The 17155-nt window shown below is 45.9% G+C and overlaps 1 protein-coding gene across 5 annotated transcripts in view; it reads right to left on the bottom strand.

Moving 5' to 3' along the window:
• The window catches only part of SEPTIN6 (septin 6), an 80686-nt gene that overhangs the window by 42033 nt on the left and 21498 nt on the right, over nt 1-17155 (bottom strand). For all 5 annotated transcript variants that reach the window (XM_033202107.1, XM_033202105.1, XM_033202106.1 and 2 more), the window contains exon 3: nt 9250-9445. In XM_033202107.1, the coding sequence (XP_033057998.1) occupies nt 9250-9445 (196 nt within the window). The remainder of the gene's footprint in view (nt 1-9249; nt 9446-17155) is intronic.

Here is a 17155-nt window from a genome sequence, read left to right as displayed (position 1 = left end):
TAGCCCAGGCAGGACTGCGGTGGCGCGATCTCCGCTCACTGCAACCTCCACCTCCTGAGCCCCAGAGAAAACTCTAAAAACGTAGTCCTTTCTTTATTCCTTTGATCCCTCTGAGCCACTGTTCTGAAGGGTAATCGCATCAAAGAATGTCTTGGTTGCAAAGATCCTTAGAAGGTTCCTGATGAATTTGGAGTGAGGGTGGGGGATGTATCCCCTAGGCTTATCTAATTAATTTTTGGATGTTTTGCTGATTTGAAATAGTTGATGATGGCGCTGCTTCATTTTTTTTTCTCAATTACATTACTTTTTTTTTACTTCATTTTTTGCTTTGCAGAAGGAATCAAAGGAGGAAAGAAAATAAAGCTAAAAAGCTTTAAAAAAGTACATTTTTTAGCTCCCCCCGCCCCACCCCAGAATCTGTAGTGAATCTGTGCCTGTCTTACTGCAATTGCCTCTGGCTCTCGGAAGCTCCCAAAATGTACATGGATCAGACCAGCCAAACCAGCCAATCAGTCACCAGGATTTGGTGTAGACGAATCCTAAATGGGTGATTTCTCTTCGTCTTATTCATCTCTGTATCCTCCACGTCTAGCCTGCTGTCTGGAACATAGTAAAGTTTCCCCTGCTGCTCTGCGTTCCCTCCACCCCCGGCCCCAGTGACTCATCTTCCCACGGTGGCCACCTCTCTCCACACTCTGTTGTGCTGCTCACTGGACTCCAGTGGGTGGTAAACTAAATCCTTTATTCTTATAGGCTACCTCCTCCCAAACTGCTTCCTTCCTCTAAGTGACACCTGACTGTCCTTCAGAGATGCTGCTTTTCTCATGTCCTTCTCAACCGGAAATTTCTTCATCTCCACACCAAAGTCTCATGGATGGGCAGAGAGGGCAGCTTTCTTCTAGCTCTTGATTCCCTTGCTCACTGTGATCTCCTCATCTCCTCCATCTTCGACCAAAACCAGCTCCAACAGACTCCATCCCTCCCCATCACTACTGATAATCTTTGACATTTCAAGAGAGCCGTTCTTAACACGGGGTTCATGGACCTCCTAGGTTCTGTGAGTAGAATTCAGAGGATCTGTGAACTTGGATAGGAAAAAAATACATCTTTTTCACTAATCTCTAACTGAAGTTTAGCAGTTTCTTCAGCTACAGACATAGGTAACAATCTATAGTAATGTTAGCAGTACCTGTGATTTCATAACCAATAGAAATCACTGATATCATTATTTCCCATTCCAGTTGTTGCAAATAGCTCAAAATGGCATTTATACTCATTACATCCAAATTCTGATAATTATTAAGCCTGCATATAGATATTATTACTTCCAGAATTGATAGAGAAGCACATAGATTACTAAGTCACAATTTTTACATATTTTAATAACTGTATTTTTAGTATACTTGGTATATTTTCAGCATTTAAAAACATTATTTTGAGAATGAGCCCATAGGCCTCACTAGATTGCTAACGGGGCCAATGGCACAAAATAACCCCTGGTCTAGACAATAATTCTTATTCATTTTGGATAATGATATGTACTATAAGATACTCCAATAGGATAATGGGATATACATGTGATTGAGGGTTCAACTACTTTAAATACAGTGATCAGGGAAGGCTTCTCTAAGGTGTGACATTTGAGCTGCAAGGATGAAGATGAGAGAGCCATGGAGAGATCTGGGCGAAGAGCATTCCAGGCAGAGGGAACAGCAAATGTGAGGATGGTCCTGAGGCAGAAACCAGTCTGACAGGTTTGAGCAATGGAAAAAGGCCAGGGAGGTGGGACTTGGTGAACCCAGCTTGAGTAAATTATTCACAGTAGCCCAAAGGTGAAAACAACCCAAATGTCCATCAACTGATGACCGGATAAAGAAAATGTGGAGGCCGGGCGCTGTGGCTCACGCCTGTAATCCCAGCACTTTGGGAGGCCGAGGCGGGCGGATCACGAGGTCAGGAGTTCCAAACCAGCCTGACCAACAGGGTGAAACCCTGTCTCTACTGAAAATACAATCATTAGGCGGGCATGGTGGCGGGCGCCTGTAATCCCAGCTACTCAAGAGGCTGAGGCAGGAGAACTGCTTGAACCCAGGAGGCAGAGGTTGCAGTGAGCCCGTGATTGAGCCACTGCACTCCAGCCTGGGTAACAGAGCGAGACTCCATCTCAAAAAATAAATAAATAAATAAAATAAAATAAAATAAGAAAATGTGGAGGCCAGGTGTGGTGGCTCACACCCGTAATCCCAGCAGTTTGGGAGGCCAAGGCAGGCGGATTACCTGAGGTCAGGAGTTCAAGACCAGCCCTGCCAACATGGTGAAACCCCGTCTCTACTAAAAATACAAAAAATTAGCCAGGCATGGTGGTGGGTGCCTGTAGTCCCAGCTATTTGCGAGGCTGAGGCAGGAGACTTGCTTGAACATGGGAGGTGGAGGTTGCAGTGAGCCAAGATTGCACCACTGCACTCCAACCTGGCCACAGAGTGAGATTCCGTCTCAAAAAAAAAAAAAAAAAGACTGTGCCTTATTTCTTAGTATCTCTGACACCTCACACTGTACTTGTCACATAGTAGACATTTAAGTTTATAAAGTGGGTAATTAGCCAGGCGTGGTGGTGGGCGCCTGTAGTCCCAGCTACTTGGGAGGCTGAGGCAGGAGAATGGCGTGAACCCAGGAGGCGGAGCTTGCAGTGAGCCGAGATTGCGCCACTGCACTCCAGCCTGGGTGACAGAGCAAGACTCCATCTCAAAAAATAAAATAAAATTAAAAAGTTTATAAAGTGGACCAGGTTTCCACAGCAACTTGGTTCTCAGTCTTGTGAGTTCTCTCAAATCTGCCCCTCCTCTCTATCTTCAAAGCTTCTTCTCTTCCTATTCAAGCCCTCATCATCTCTCCCATCCTCAAGAGTTGCCCCTGACCTCCTTGTCCCCCTTTAGACATGGCCTTGTGTATTTCTCCTGGCTCAGACAAGTTTTCTTTTTTATCTCTTTTTTAGAGATGAGGCCTCACTCTGTTGCCCATGTGAGGGAACAATGGCATGATCACAGCTCACTGTGACCTTGAACTCGTGGGCTCAAGTGATTCTCCTGCCTCAGCTTTCTGAGTATCTGGGACTACAGGCGCACACCACCACACCTGGCTAATTTTTTATTTTTTTGTAGAGACAGGATTTCTTTATGTTACCCCAGGCTTGTCCTGAACTTTTGGGCTCAAGTGATCCTCCTACCTTGGCCCCACAAAGTGTTGGGATTACAGGTAAAAGCCACCACGCTTGACCTAAATTTATTCATGCAATAACACCTATTCTCAGCCGGGCTCGATGGCTCACGTCTGTAATCCCAGCACTTTGGAGGCTGAGGCATGCGGATCATGAGGTCAGGAGATTGAGACCATCCTGGCTAACGTGGTGAAACTCCCTCTCTACTAAAAATACAAAAAAAAAAAAAAAAAAAGAGCTGGGCGGGGTGGCAGGCGCCTGTAGTCCCAGCTACTCAGGAGGCTGAGGCAGGAGAATGGCGTGAACCTGGGAGGCCCAGCTTGCAGTGAGGCGAGATCACGCCACTGCACTCCAGCCTGGGGGACAGTGCAAGACTCCCGCTCAAAAATAAATAAATAAAATAAAATAAAATAAAATAATACTAATTCTTCCTTTCTCACAGATAACCTCTATTTTCAGTTTGCTGATTACCTTTCCAGACCTTTTTCTATGCATCTACACACATAAATAGAGAGACATGTTTGTGGTTTTATTGGAGGGAGTGGGGCAGATTTACACACATGGCATCATGATCATTCTGCAACTTCTTTTTTTCACTTAACAACATATCCTGGAGATCTAGTCATATGAGTATATATCGATCTACCTCATTCTATTAAACTGCTAAACACAATTCCACGGTATGGTAATTCCACAGTTTATTTAACTGTTGGTAGAAATTTAAACTGTTTAAGTTGTTTTTCATTCCATAACCAAAGCTGCAGTGAACATGCTTTCTGTATGCTTCCCAGGAGCATGCGCAGCTGGTTCTCTAGGCTGCATACTTAAAGGTGGAACTGCTGGGTCATAAATTATTCACATCTAAAATTTTAATAGATACTGCCAAGTTTGCCCTCCAAAAAGTCTATACCAATTTTCAGTCCCATCAACATGAATGAAATTACCTCGTGTTAGTGGATATTATACCATCTTTTTGTTTTTGCAGATCTGATGGATAAAAAATTTCATTGTTTCATTTTGCATTTCTCTAATTACTAGGGAAGTTGAATGACTATCATTTCCTATGTTGATTGTACATTAGTGTTTCCCCTTCTGTAAACTATCTGTTTATTTCTTATTGAATTGTAGAAGCTCTTTTTCCATTTTAGAAGAATCCTTTGTCTATTATTTAGGCTGCAAATATCTTCTCCCCATCTGTAGCTTGTTTTTACTTTTGTTTATGGTATCTTTCAATATAAAAGGGTTTTTTATTTTAATGAATTTAAATCCATTAGTCTTTTCTTCTATGACTTTTGAATTTTGTGTCATGATTGGAAAAGCCTTCTCTACCCCCAAAGTTATAAAAATATTCTCTGATGTTTTCTCCTTGTATTTTTAGAAATCTGTTTTTAGTCCAATGGGAATCTATTTTTGTGAATGGTGTTTGTGTGAGAGGGTCTCGTTTTATTTTTTTCCTAAATAGATGGCCTATTTTCCCAGCATCATCTCTTGAATAGTCCATTCTTCCCCTGCTGACTTACATATGCTAAATTTCCATATGAGCAGGAATCTGGTCTTAGACTGACTTTTCTGTTCCATTGCTCTTTTAGCTATTCTGATGCCTTTACATCCTTACTTCCCATTCACTCAGCAATCACAGTAATCTGGCTTCTACCCACAGTTCTCCTCGAACTATTATTCTGAAATGTATTACTGACCTTCATATCACCAAACCTAATGAATATTTTTTAGTTCCGGTCTTCCTGGATACCACGTATCATTCCCTCCCATATGCTACATGATTTAGCTGTCCCTTGAGTCTTTGATCAATAAAAATCATGATCATAATATCTTCAGTTTATGAGGCAGTAACTCTGTGCCAGGTGTTTGAGCATTTCATATTCCACACATGTCAAATGTGCTTCACCACAACTCTCTAAGGTAGGTGTTATTATTATTATTACCATCATCATCATCCCCATTTTACAGATGAGAAAACTGAGGCATAGAAAATGTAAGTACCTTGTTCAAGATCCCTGGGCTAAAAAGACAGCAAGACGAAATTTGAAGCCAGGTCTGAGACCAAAGCCTAGGTTCCTAAGCACTCCCCTCTCCAGCCTGTCCTTCTCAGTCTCTCCCTTAAATCCCCTTTTCTCCAGCCTCCTTTTTTATTTTTATTTTTCGAGATGGAGTCTCACTCTATCTTCTAGGCTGGAGAGACACGGCATGATCTCAGTTCACTGCAACCTCCGCCTTCCGGGTTCAAGCAATTCTTGTGCCTCAGCCTCCCGAGTAGCTGGGATTACAGGCACACACCACCATGCCCGGCTAATTTTTTGTATTTCTAGTAGAGATGGGGGTTTCACCATGTTGGCCAGGCTGGTCTTGAACTCCTGGCCTCAAGTGATCCACCCACCTCGGACTTCCAAAGTGCTGGAATTACAGGCTTAAGCCACTGTGCCCTGCCTCCAGCATCATTTAAATTGTAGCTTTCCGCAGCATACAGGCTTAGTCATTCCTCTTCCCAGTTTATGCATGTGCCCTTGTAAAGCGGGATATTCTCATGCCCTGTTTCAATGCAGTTTCACTGACATAGCTATGCTAACATGGCCCTAACGGCATGAAGAAAACATTGCTTTTTATTTTTTTTTTATTTTTTTTTTGAGACGGAGTTTTGCTCTGTCGCCCAGGCTGGAGTGCAGTGGCCGGATCTCAGCTCACTGCAAGCTCCGCCTCCCGGGTTTACGCCATTCTCCTGCCTCAGCCTCCCGAGTAGCTGGGACTACAGGCGCCCGCCACCTCACCCGGCTAGTTTTTTGTATTTTTTAGTAGAGATGGGGTTTCACCGTGTTAGCCAGGATGGTCTCGATCTCCTGACCTCGTGATCCGCCCGTCTCGGCCTCCCAAAGTGCTGGGATTACAGGCTTGAGCCACCGCGCCCGGCCAACATTGCTTTTTATATACATCCCTGGAGCTTACTCCACCCCTGCTCCCCAGTGCAATTTCAAAGAGGCTTTTCATTTCTACTTATCTGATTTATTATAAGTATGTATCACATTTACAATCAGGAAGAAACAATAGGGATATCTTAAAAAAATAACGGAAGGAGACTTGCCTCTGAGGGGCAGTATCTGTTCAGTCCTCCCAAGCCATTATTATCAAGGCATTGTCCAATGTTAGATATGTTGAATGTATGTAACTGAAGGAATTGTAAGAAATGTAATTGAAGTTTCTGAGCCACGTGCAGCTGAGATTAAGCACTCATATTGTGGCCCAAATATCCTTTCTCCAAAGTTTAATTTATTCTCAACCAAATAAGATTAGCACAATAAGCACGCCTACAAAAAGCAGAGGTGGCCGGGCACAGTGGCTCATGCCTGTAATCCCAGCAATTTAGGAGGCTGAGGCTGGGGAGGGGATCACTTGAGGTCAGGAGTTCGAGACCAGCCTGGCCAACATGGTGAAACCCGGTCTCTACTAAAAATACAGAAAAATTAGCAGGGTGTAGTGGTGTGCAACTGAGTCCAGCTACTCTCGGGAGGCTGAGGCAGGAGAATCACTTGAACCCCGGAGGTGGAGACTGTAGTGAGCTGAGATTGTGCCACTGCACTCCAGCCTGGGTGACACAGTGCGACTCCAGCTCAAAAAAAAAAAAAAAAAAAAAAAAACAGAGATGTCTTTTTTTTCTAGATTTTCAAATGCAAAACAGAACTCAGTTCCATTATTAAGAAGCTACATATATTTATTCATTATAAGGAAGTGAGTGTGGCTGTTGTAGTAGCTTTAAGGGGGAAATAAAAGAATTTGACAGGCCGGGCGCGGTGGCTCAAGCCTGTAATCCCAGCACTTTGGGAGGCCGAGACAGGCAGATCACGAGGTCAGGAGATCAAGACCATCCTGGCTAACACGGTGAAACCCCGTCTCTACTAAAAAAATACAAAAAAACTAGCCGGGCGAGGTGGCGGGCGCCTGTAGTCCCAGCTACTAGGGAGGCTGAGGCAGGAGAATGGCGTAAACCCAGGAGGCGGAGCTTGCAGTGAGCTGAGATCCGGCCACTGCACTCCAGCCTGGGCGACAGAGCGAGACTCCGTCTCAAAAAAAAAAAAAAAAAAGAATTTGACATAAAGTTCATCTAAGCAAGAGAATCCTGAAAAGATGAGAAGACCCTCTGCTTTAAATGATGAATGGCCCTTTCTGAGATGAGCACATGTGATAACCATGTGACTTCCGGTTAAATGCAGATGGTACCTGACCCACCCCTTATCACGTCCCCATCTCTGAGCCTCACCTAGTCTTCACTCACACACATTCTCAACCCCCCACATCTTTTTGTTTTGTTCTGAGACAGAGTCTTGCTCCGCCGCCCAGCTTGGAGTACAGTGGTGCAATCTCAGTTCACTGCAACCTCTGCTTCCGGGTTCAAGTGATTCTCCTGCCTCAGCCACCCGAGTAGCTGGAATTACAGGCACCCGCCACCACACCCAGCTGATTTTTGTATTTTTAGTAGAGATGGGGTTTCATGATGTTGGCCAGGCTGGTCTCGCACTCCTGACTTCAAGGGATCTGCCCGCCTCAGCCCCCCAAAGTGCTGGGATTACAGGTGCAAGCCACCTTGCCTGGCACCCCAACATCTTTCCTGGACCCCTCCTACCTGTCTGCTTATTGCTGTTCAGTCCCTTTTCAGGATGTCTTTTCCTCCATCTATTGACTTAACATCCTGAGGTTTTTGTCTTTAGTCCAGTGTTCTTCTTACTTTACTCTGATCTCTGGGCGATTTTACATGTGTCCATGGTTGGAACATATCACCTCTACCTTGATAACCCAATCTGTATTTCTAGCCTCTTCTGATCTCCATCTCTGTGTGTTCAACTGCCTACTGCTGAAGGTCATTGCATATCTCAGTATTCTTCAGACAGATCAAACTTCACATGTCCAAAATAGAGCTGATTATTTTGAACCCTGGTTATGGAACGCCATCACCAATGCCCACTCTACAAAGCCAGAAATTTGGGCCTCATTCTAGATTTTTCTTTTGACTTCACAACCTCACACCAAGTCTCTACCAAGTCATGTTGATATTTACCTACTCAGTATTCAGCAGATCTGTCTCCTCTTCCCTATCTCAGCACCTATTTTACCTCTTGCCTCGATCATAAAATCTTCTGTGATCTGGCACCTGCTTACCTCTTCAGCCTCATCTCCCCCTATTTTTTCCCCAAGCTTACTCCAAATGCTAGCCCAGGGGCACAACCAGTTTTTTCCAGCCCTTATGCTTATGCAATTTGAAAGACTCTCTGAGGAAAATACGTTGTGATTGAACATTAGTTACAGAGCTTTGGAAGGGGCCTGTGCAATCTTCATTAGCTTCACAGTGACTCTGCCTCTGTCTAGCCAAAGAGAGCAAGCTGCACTTCCCTAGAACGTACCAGAATCCTGCACATCACTTTGCCTTTATACAGGCAGTTAATTCTGCCTGAGATGCCCCTCTCTCCCTTCCCTTGTCTGTCTGGCAAAACAGTTCGTCCTTCAAGAGTCAGCTCTGGAGGCACATCCTTTGTCAAGGCTTCCCTGACCTCCCTACGTAGAAATGACTGTTCTCGCCTTTGTGTTCTCGTCGTAACTTGTTGTTTATCTCTTTGTACCCTGTCCTTTACAGAACATCTTATACTCTATGGAAATTATTTGCTTAAAACCGGTTTTGCCTGTGAGTGCCTCAAGGGCAGAGACTAAGCCATTCCTTTTTAGATGGTCAGAACTCCACAGTACCTGGCGCAAGGTAGGGGCTCAATAAAAGTTTGCTGCATGGAATTGAGACCTGACCCATGTATATTAGAAAGACACCCTTCTTCTGGCAAAGTGAGTGGAGTGGAACAGTTGCTGTAGACAGGGACACTGGATGGGGCCGATGCTTGGGAGGTACCTGCTGCTGCCCACACCATTCTGGGAGGACAGGCTCGGGCCCAGTAACTGTGCTGTCTTCAAGACCCACATGGTGAGTTCCTCTGTGCGGCCCTCTACCAACCTCTCCACCTTTCTCACCCCACCGCCTTCCTTACCTGTCCTCTTTGTTGATCTGGTCCCCAAAGCCAACTGTGCTAACGATCGTGAGCTTTAGCCTCACGTTGCTCTCTTGGAGGTCATAGGTATTAGACTGAAGCTGGACGCCCGGCTGTGTGTGGGTGGCTGGCTCCCCTTCGAACTTGGTGTTGAACAGGGTGTCCATGAGGGTGGACTTGCCCAAACCTGTCTCTCCTGAAAAGCAAAAGGATAAATTATGGTCTGTTCACATAGTGACTATTCAGCCCTTACACATCATGTTTCAGATACACATTTGTTGACATGGGAAAATGAATATGATAAAACATAAAGCAAAAAGCAGATAGAAGCAGATGAACTGTATGATCTCAGTTAAACGAAAAAGACTAAAAGGAACTATACAGATGGATCAGTAGTAGTTATCTCAGATAGTAGAATTGAGGTAGTTTTCATTTTATTCTTCCATTTTTTTCTGTCATTTGGAAATTTTACCTTGCGTATACAGTGCTTTTTTTCTTTTTTTTTGAGATGGAGTCTTACTCTGTCACCCAGGCTAGAGCGCAATGGCGTGATCTCGGCTCACTGCAACCTCTACCTCCCGGGTTCAAGTGATTCGCCTGCCTCAGCCTCCTGAGTAGCTGGGATTACAGGCGCCCACCACAGTGCCTGGCTAATTTTTGTGTTTTTAGTAGAGATGGGGTTTCACCATCTTGGCCAGGCTAGTCTCAAGCTCCTGACCTTGTGATCCACCCGCCTCGGCCTCCCAAAGTGCTGGGATTACAAGCGTTAGCCACCACACCTGGCCAAGTATACGTTGCTTTTATAGTCAGAAAAAGAAATTGTTATAGGCAGTGATGGAGAAGTATAGCTATGCCTAGAAAAAAAAGACTGGAAGGAAATACAATATACTCATCAATGGCTATCTCTGAGTGGTGACCTTATGTGTGGTTTTCATCCCTTTCTTTATGCTTTTCTATATTTCCCAAGTTTTCTAAATGAACTATGTATAGTTTTTGTCATAAAAATTAAAGGAGTATTTTAAATTTTTTTTAAAAGGACAGTGGTGGCCAGGCATGGTGGCTCACGCCTGTAATCCCAGCACTTTGGAAGCCTGAAGCAGGCAGATCACTTGAGGTCAGGAGTTCAAGACCAGCCTGGCCAACATTGTGAAACCCTTTCTCTACCAAAAAAATATATTATACATACACAATTTAGCCAGGCATGGTGGCAGACCGCCTGTAAGCCCAGCTACTGAAAGGCTGAGGCAGGAGAATTACTTGAACCAGGGGAGGCGGAGATTGCAGTGAGCTGAGATCATGCCATTGCACTCCAGTCTGGGCAACAGAGTGAGACTCCATCTCAAAAAAAAAAAAAAATTAAACAGTGGTCCCTTGTCAAACAAGTATCCTCTCATTCCAGTCCCCGCCTCTCCTCCCTGCCAAGCCTAAACAGCCTTCTGGGGATGCCCCAGATGTGCCTCTCAGTGGTGAAAACTGTGCAGGCCCCTGGCTTATCCTCCCATCCTGGTTGAATGGTTGAACTTTTGGTGAGACCATTTTTAACTAAGAGGGGTGGGGTGGGGAGACTTAGCAGGCCACAAAAATTCTTCTTCTTTTTTTCTTTTTCTTTTTTTTTTTTTTTGATACAGTGTCTCGCTCTGTCGCTCAGGCTGAGTGCAGTGGCGCAATCTCAGCTCACTGCAGTCTCTGTCTCCCGGGTTTAAGTGATTCTCCTGCCTCAGCCTCCCAAGTAGCTGGGATTACAGGCGCCGGCCACCATGCCTGGCTAATGTTTGTATTTTTAGTCGAGATGAGGTTTCACCATGCTGGTTCGGCTGGTCTCAAGCTCCTGACCTCTGGTGACCCACCCGCCTCAGCCTCCCAAAGTGCTGGGATTACAGGCATGAGCCACCGCGCCTGGCCCTTATCCTTAAATTTTAAACAAACTAGCCATTTATTTGTTTAACTACTAGGCTGCGAGATACTAATAAATCAAACCATTGGAATTTTTAAAGTCTTGAACTTCACACTGGGGAAACAAGTAGGGGAAGGGCTGTGGCAGACTGGTGAAGGTTTTGGGAGCTTATTCCTGGGAGATCAAGGGATAGCAAGCCACTGTCAGGAGCCAACGAGACTTCAGGGAATGGGACATCACAAGAAGTCAGGAGTTGGTGACAAGGGAGCTAAACAGGAATCTGATATGAGGCCACAAACTGGGCTGGGCACTAAAACTGCATATAATCTCTACAGATCCAGGCTGTATTTGACCCCTGAGCCACCCCAAGTGACTCAGGAATACCAGGAATTAAAGAGTCAGTAGAGAGGCGGGCACTACGAAGAGAGGATATTATTAATTACTCTGGCCTGCCCTTTGAAGACAAAGACTACCCTCCCATTTATTCTGCTATCATCATCCCTGTTTTTCCCTCTCCTCTCCCCAGCCCAGGGGGGATGTGAGCCTCGACTTCTCCTCACAGTCGGGACTGGGTTTGCATTGGGCAAATTGTGGCCTGCCAAATCCCACCTTGGGACCAAAAGCACACATCTGCAGGGTGGTTCAGGGCTAGGGTTAGAGCTACATGATGTAGAACTGAAAATGCTCCATCTTCCCTCCCTCTCTGGGTGTGTCTAGCCTGCTTCTTCTTTTTTTTTTTTTTTTTTTGAGATGGAGTCTTGCTCTGTCACCCAGGCTGGAGTGCAGTGGCGTGATCTCGCATCACTGCAAGCTCTGCCTCCCGGGTTCACGCCATTCTCCTGCCTCAGCCTCCCGAGTAGCTGGGACTACAGGCACCCGCCACCACGCCCAGCTAATTTTTTGTATTTTTAGTAGAGACGGGGTTTCACCATGTTAGCCAGGATGGTCTTGATCTCCTGACCTCGTGATCTGCCCACCTCGGCCTCCCAAAGCGTTGGGATTACAGGCGTGAGCCACTGCACCCGGCCTAGCCTGCTTCTTTCATCCCAAATAATGAGCTATAAATGCAGGAGGTGCCTTTTAAAATATCTGTGTATGATGAGAGTTTTCTGTGTGTGGACAGAGAGAAGGGAGAGAGAGAAGAGATAAGAGACAGGAGGGAGACAGGGAGAGGAAGGGAGAACAAGGAGAACATTCAATTCAGTCTGGCTACCCGGCCCCCCAGCCCAATTTCATAGCCAGGTCTGACTAACTTGGTAAATTGCCAGAGTGTGGGGAAATGGTTCCTCACACAGATCATGTTTCAAACCAGGGTCTGCTATATCCATTAGCAGCAAAGACTCTTGAAGAAGAGGCCCCCTTTTTCCTCCCCTAAAGAAACAGGAAGTATTTGGGTCCCAAGAAGAATTTTATGAGGTGGGGCCTTTGCCATGGGAGGTGGCAGACTTGGCCAAGCAGTGGAATGTATCACACCCCACCTCACCCAAATTTGAAGGGCACCTTAACTGCAAATGGGGCCAGCACCTTAGAGGTGGGAACACAGTATGGCTCTCACATCCTAACTCACCTCCCCTCTCAAGGGCACTGAGGTTTGAGCTACAGTTTAGCTCATCTTCTTGTGTGCCTGATGAATTTTCCATGTACATCCTTACCCCCAACTCCCGCCCATGGAACAGAAGGGAGCTCATGGAACAGAACCATCCTTACCACCGACTCCCAAACCCTTCTGTTCCATGAGCTCCCTGCTGAATGCCCTGTAGCTCCTAGGGAGGGGGGTCCTGTTTCCCCAGCACCCAGAGTGGGTACCCTCACTCCCCGATCCTAAGAATTCTCAGACAGCAGGAGATGGGGCACCTTCCAGTACCCCCGGGAGTGCCTAACCCAAGGTTCACACAGAAGGCCTCGGGGCAGCACTGCAGCGTGAGGGACCCACCCTGTTTGCACAGCTGGAGGAATGGGGGCCGGGCAGGGCAGGACAGGAAGCTGGGAGGAACAGCAGGAGAAATGACCACCCAAATGCCTGCTGGCACAAAAGGGCTGTGGAAATTAGATGCCAAATAACGAACGTCTGGAAGAAAAGAACACCCAGGTGTCTAGGGAATTGAGATACATGCAATCGTAGAGAGGGCAGAAAATCAAGCGAGCTCGTCCTATGGCTATCGAGAGCTCCTGTTCCAGTTTTCCATCAGTGTGGAGCCTGGGGGTCGGGGAGGCTTTCTCTCAATGACTGGCACAGACCCAGCCTGAGCCGAGGATGCTGTCCCTCCCACAGCTGCCCTGGGCCCAGTACTGAGTGTGAATGTGTTGTGAGGGGGAGGCATACATGACCTAACTGGGATGGGGTCAGCAGATTCCACGCCCCTGCAGGAAGGTGGGGACTTGGCAATTAGATTCCAGCAGGAAACCTGAGGAGTCCCGACGGGTCAATTTCTCACTCCTCTTCTCCCAGCCCTCCCAGAGCTCCTCCAAGTGGATAGTAAGGTTTTTAATGCATGCTCCACCAGCCAAGAGGCTTTCATCTCACTTTGCTTAATGTAGATAGTATTCTAGAAACAACAGTTTTAAAAACATTTTTAAACATATATGAGTACTATGAAATATGTTTTTTTCAAACTATACTCTTGCGGGGCACGGTGGCTCAGGCCTGTAATCCCAGCACTTTGGGAAGTCGAGGCGGGTAGATCACCTGAGGTCAGGAGTTGGAGACCAGCCTGGCCAACATGGTGAAACCCCATCTCTACTAAAAACACAAAAATTAGCCGGGCATGGTGGCAGGCTCCCGTAATCCCAGCTACTCGGGAGGCTGAGGGTGGAGAATCGTTAGAACCCGGGAGGCAGAGGTTGCAGTGAGCCGAGATCTCACCACTACATCCCAGTCTGGGTGACAGAGTGAGACCCCGTCTAAGAAAGAAGGAAAGACAGAGAGAGCGAGAGAGAGAGACAGAGAGAAAGAGAGAGAAAAAGAAAAGACTTCTAGCCAGGTTATTGCTAAATTACTGTGTCACATGAACTGAGCTCTTTCCCCTCTCTGGGTCCCAGTCTCTTTTTCTATAAAATGAGAGGGTTGGTAATAATAGCTATTGTTTACAGTCACTGCTGTAAGTTTTTTACATATATTTTCTTATTGATTCCTCACAGCAAGCCTATGAGGTAGATGTTACTATTTGTCCTCAATTTTTAGATGGGTTAACCAAGCCACTCACTAGCTGTGTAAATTTGCACCAGTTCCTCAGCATCTCTGCACCTTACTTTCCTCATCTATAAAATGTGGAGGGGCCGGGCACGGTGGCTTATGCCTGTAAACCCAGCACTTTGGGAGGTTGAAGCAGGAGGATCAGTTGAGGCCAGGAGTTCGAGACCAGCCTGACCAACATAGACCCTGTCTCTGTTTTACTTTTTATTTCCATAGGTTTTTGGGGGACAGGTGGTGTTTGGTTACATGAGTAAGTTATTTAGTGGTGATGTGTGAGATTTTGATGCACCCATCTCCTGAGCAGTATACACTGAACCCAATTTGTAGTCTTTTATTCTTTACCCCCTTCCCACCCTTTCCCCCTGAGTCCCCAAAGTCCATTGTGTTATTCTTATGCCTTTGCATCCTCATAGCTTAGCTCCCACTTATGAGAACATACAATGTTTGGTTTTCCATTCCTGAGTTACTTCACTTAGAATAATAGATCTATTTTAGAAACTAGTAATAATAAAATGTGGAGGAAGTAACTAGTCCAAGGTCACAAACTAGTAAGTGGCAGAGCCAGCATTTGAATCCAGGCAGGCTGATGCTGGAGTCCATGCTTTTAACCAATGTGCTCTAGCGAGACGCATAGGTGTGATATGTTTATTCATTCAGTCATTCAACGAGTATTTATGAAGCCTCTAATAGGAGCCAGGCACAGTTACAGGAGTTGCAGATACAGCAATGAACAAGACAGCCACAATCCCTGTTCTTGTGGACCTAAAGTCTCTTCCAGTTCTGAATGTTGAACCCAGAGAAATGTCTCTGAGTTTAACAGGGAGGTGCCCAAAAGGAAACACTCCAGGAACTCCGGTTGGCTAAGGAAGCCTATGGAAAGGGACAAGGTCATGCCTGGTTCTGTGACCTTGTCCCTTCTCCTTCCTGATTTTGCAGAGGCCTCGCATGCAGTGGTGTGCTGGAGCCAGCTTGTCCGCTTCCTGCATCTCTTCCCAAGCCCACATGCAGTGATGTCATGTTGCTAGCTTAACAGCAGCCATGGCAGGAGTAATAACACCAAGGAAATGAGCAGATGCTTCAAACCACAACAGTTTTTCTCCTGAGATGGGCTGTGACGTTGACCAGCACACCACTGCTGGTGGCCTGTTTTAGACGATTGAGCAGCTGGCCTTTCCCAGAGATGAAGGTAAAAAACAATTGATCCTTGGCCTTGATAGAATGCTAGCTGCCCTTTCCCTTCTCCTGCAGCAAGCCTCAATCCTGCTTCTCTTGTGTGACTGTTTTTTTCCATGTTCAACAGAGCCCAATTGAGCCTGGAATCCTGAGCAGCTTCAAAGTAAATATTATCATTATGACCCTTTGTGCTCCCCACAGCCATAACTGCTACTGGAGCATCTGGATGGATGAGTCTCTCTGGGGCTTGTTCCCAGGAGTGCAAAGTAACGGGTCCCAGAATATTTGTACTGTTGGCTCTGGTGGTTCCTCTGAGGCATTCTGTACTGTATCTAGAATCAAGGGATCCTTGAAATTTCCAAAGCTAAGGGACTAGTATATGTGTTTTTATGGGGAGAAAGAGGAACCTCACCTCTATGGTAATTATGGTCAACCCTAGAGAATATATTGGAGAGGAATCATAATATGCTCACACTCATGTGCTTAGTCCTCTAAGAAGAATAATAGGCCAGGTGCAGTGGCTTATGCCTATAATCCCAGCACTTTGGGAGGTCAAGGTGGGTGGATCACTTGAGGTCAAGAGTTCGAGACCAGCCTGGCCAACATGGTGAGACCCTGTCTCTACTAAAAATACAAAATAAAATAGTTGGGAATGGTGGTGCACACCTGTGATCCCAAGTACTATGGAGGCTGAGGCATGAGAATCACTTGAACCTGGGAGATGCAGGTTGCAGTGAGCAGAGATAGTGCCACTCCACTCCAGCCTGGGTGACACAGTGAGACTCTGTCTCAAAAAAAAAAGAATAATAATTGTAGGTGCCGTTTATTGGTATCCTTACTATAAATTAGGTTCTGGATTATTAAAAATTCTCGACTGGGCGCAGTGGCTCATGCCTATAATCCCAGCATTTTGGGAGGCCGAGGCAGGCAGATCACCTGAGGTTGGGAGTTTGAGACCAGCCTGATCAACATGGAGAAACCCTGTCTCTACTACAAATACAAAATTAAACAATAGTGTGAAAAAACATCCTAGGTCTCTGTTAATAATTGAAGCTAGTGCTACCATGATTTTACACCAAAAATGCCCTATCAAGAAAAAGAAACGTCTGGGTACAGTGGCTCATGCCTGTACTTCCAGGACTTTGGGAGAGGCCAAGTAGGGAGGATTGCTTGAGCCCAGGAGTTCAAGATCAGCCTGGGCAACATAGTGAGACCTTGTTTCTACACAATGATTTTCATTTAAAAAAAATTAGCCAGGCATGGTGGCATGTGCCTATAGTCCCAGCTACTCAGGAGGCTGAGGTGGGAGGATTGCTTGAGCCTGGGAGGTTGAGGCTGCAGTGAGCTGTGATCACGCCACAGCACTCCAGCCTGGGCAACAGAGTAAGACTGTGTCTCAAAAGAAAAGAAAAGAAAAGAAAATACTTTGGGGAAATATATTCTATGCCCAAACAGCATCTTTTTATAACAGTCATTAAGGGAGTAAATGTACACAGGCAGAAGGCATGAACTATGGTCACAAAAAGCTCTGCAAGATAAAAGATCACCTTCAGCAGCTAAGCTATGGACCCTTTGCCTAGTCAGCGACTGGATCCAGCCTCATGGCTGGGCTGACACTGCAGCTTCAGAGCTACTCTAAGCTACTT

The sequence above is a fragment of the Trachypithecus francoisi genome, unplaced genomic scaffold (genome assembly GCF_009764315.1).
Source record: "Trachypithecus francoisi isolate TF-2019V2 unplaced genomic scaffold, Tfra_2.0 Lachesis_group6, whole genome shotgun sequence".
NCBI classification, from domain to species: domain Eukaryota; kingdom Metazoa; phylum Chordata; class Mammalia; order Primates; family Cercopithecidae; genus Trachypithecus; species Trachypithecus francoisi.
This window is presented reverse-complemented; position numbering and strand designations above follow the sequence as displayed.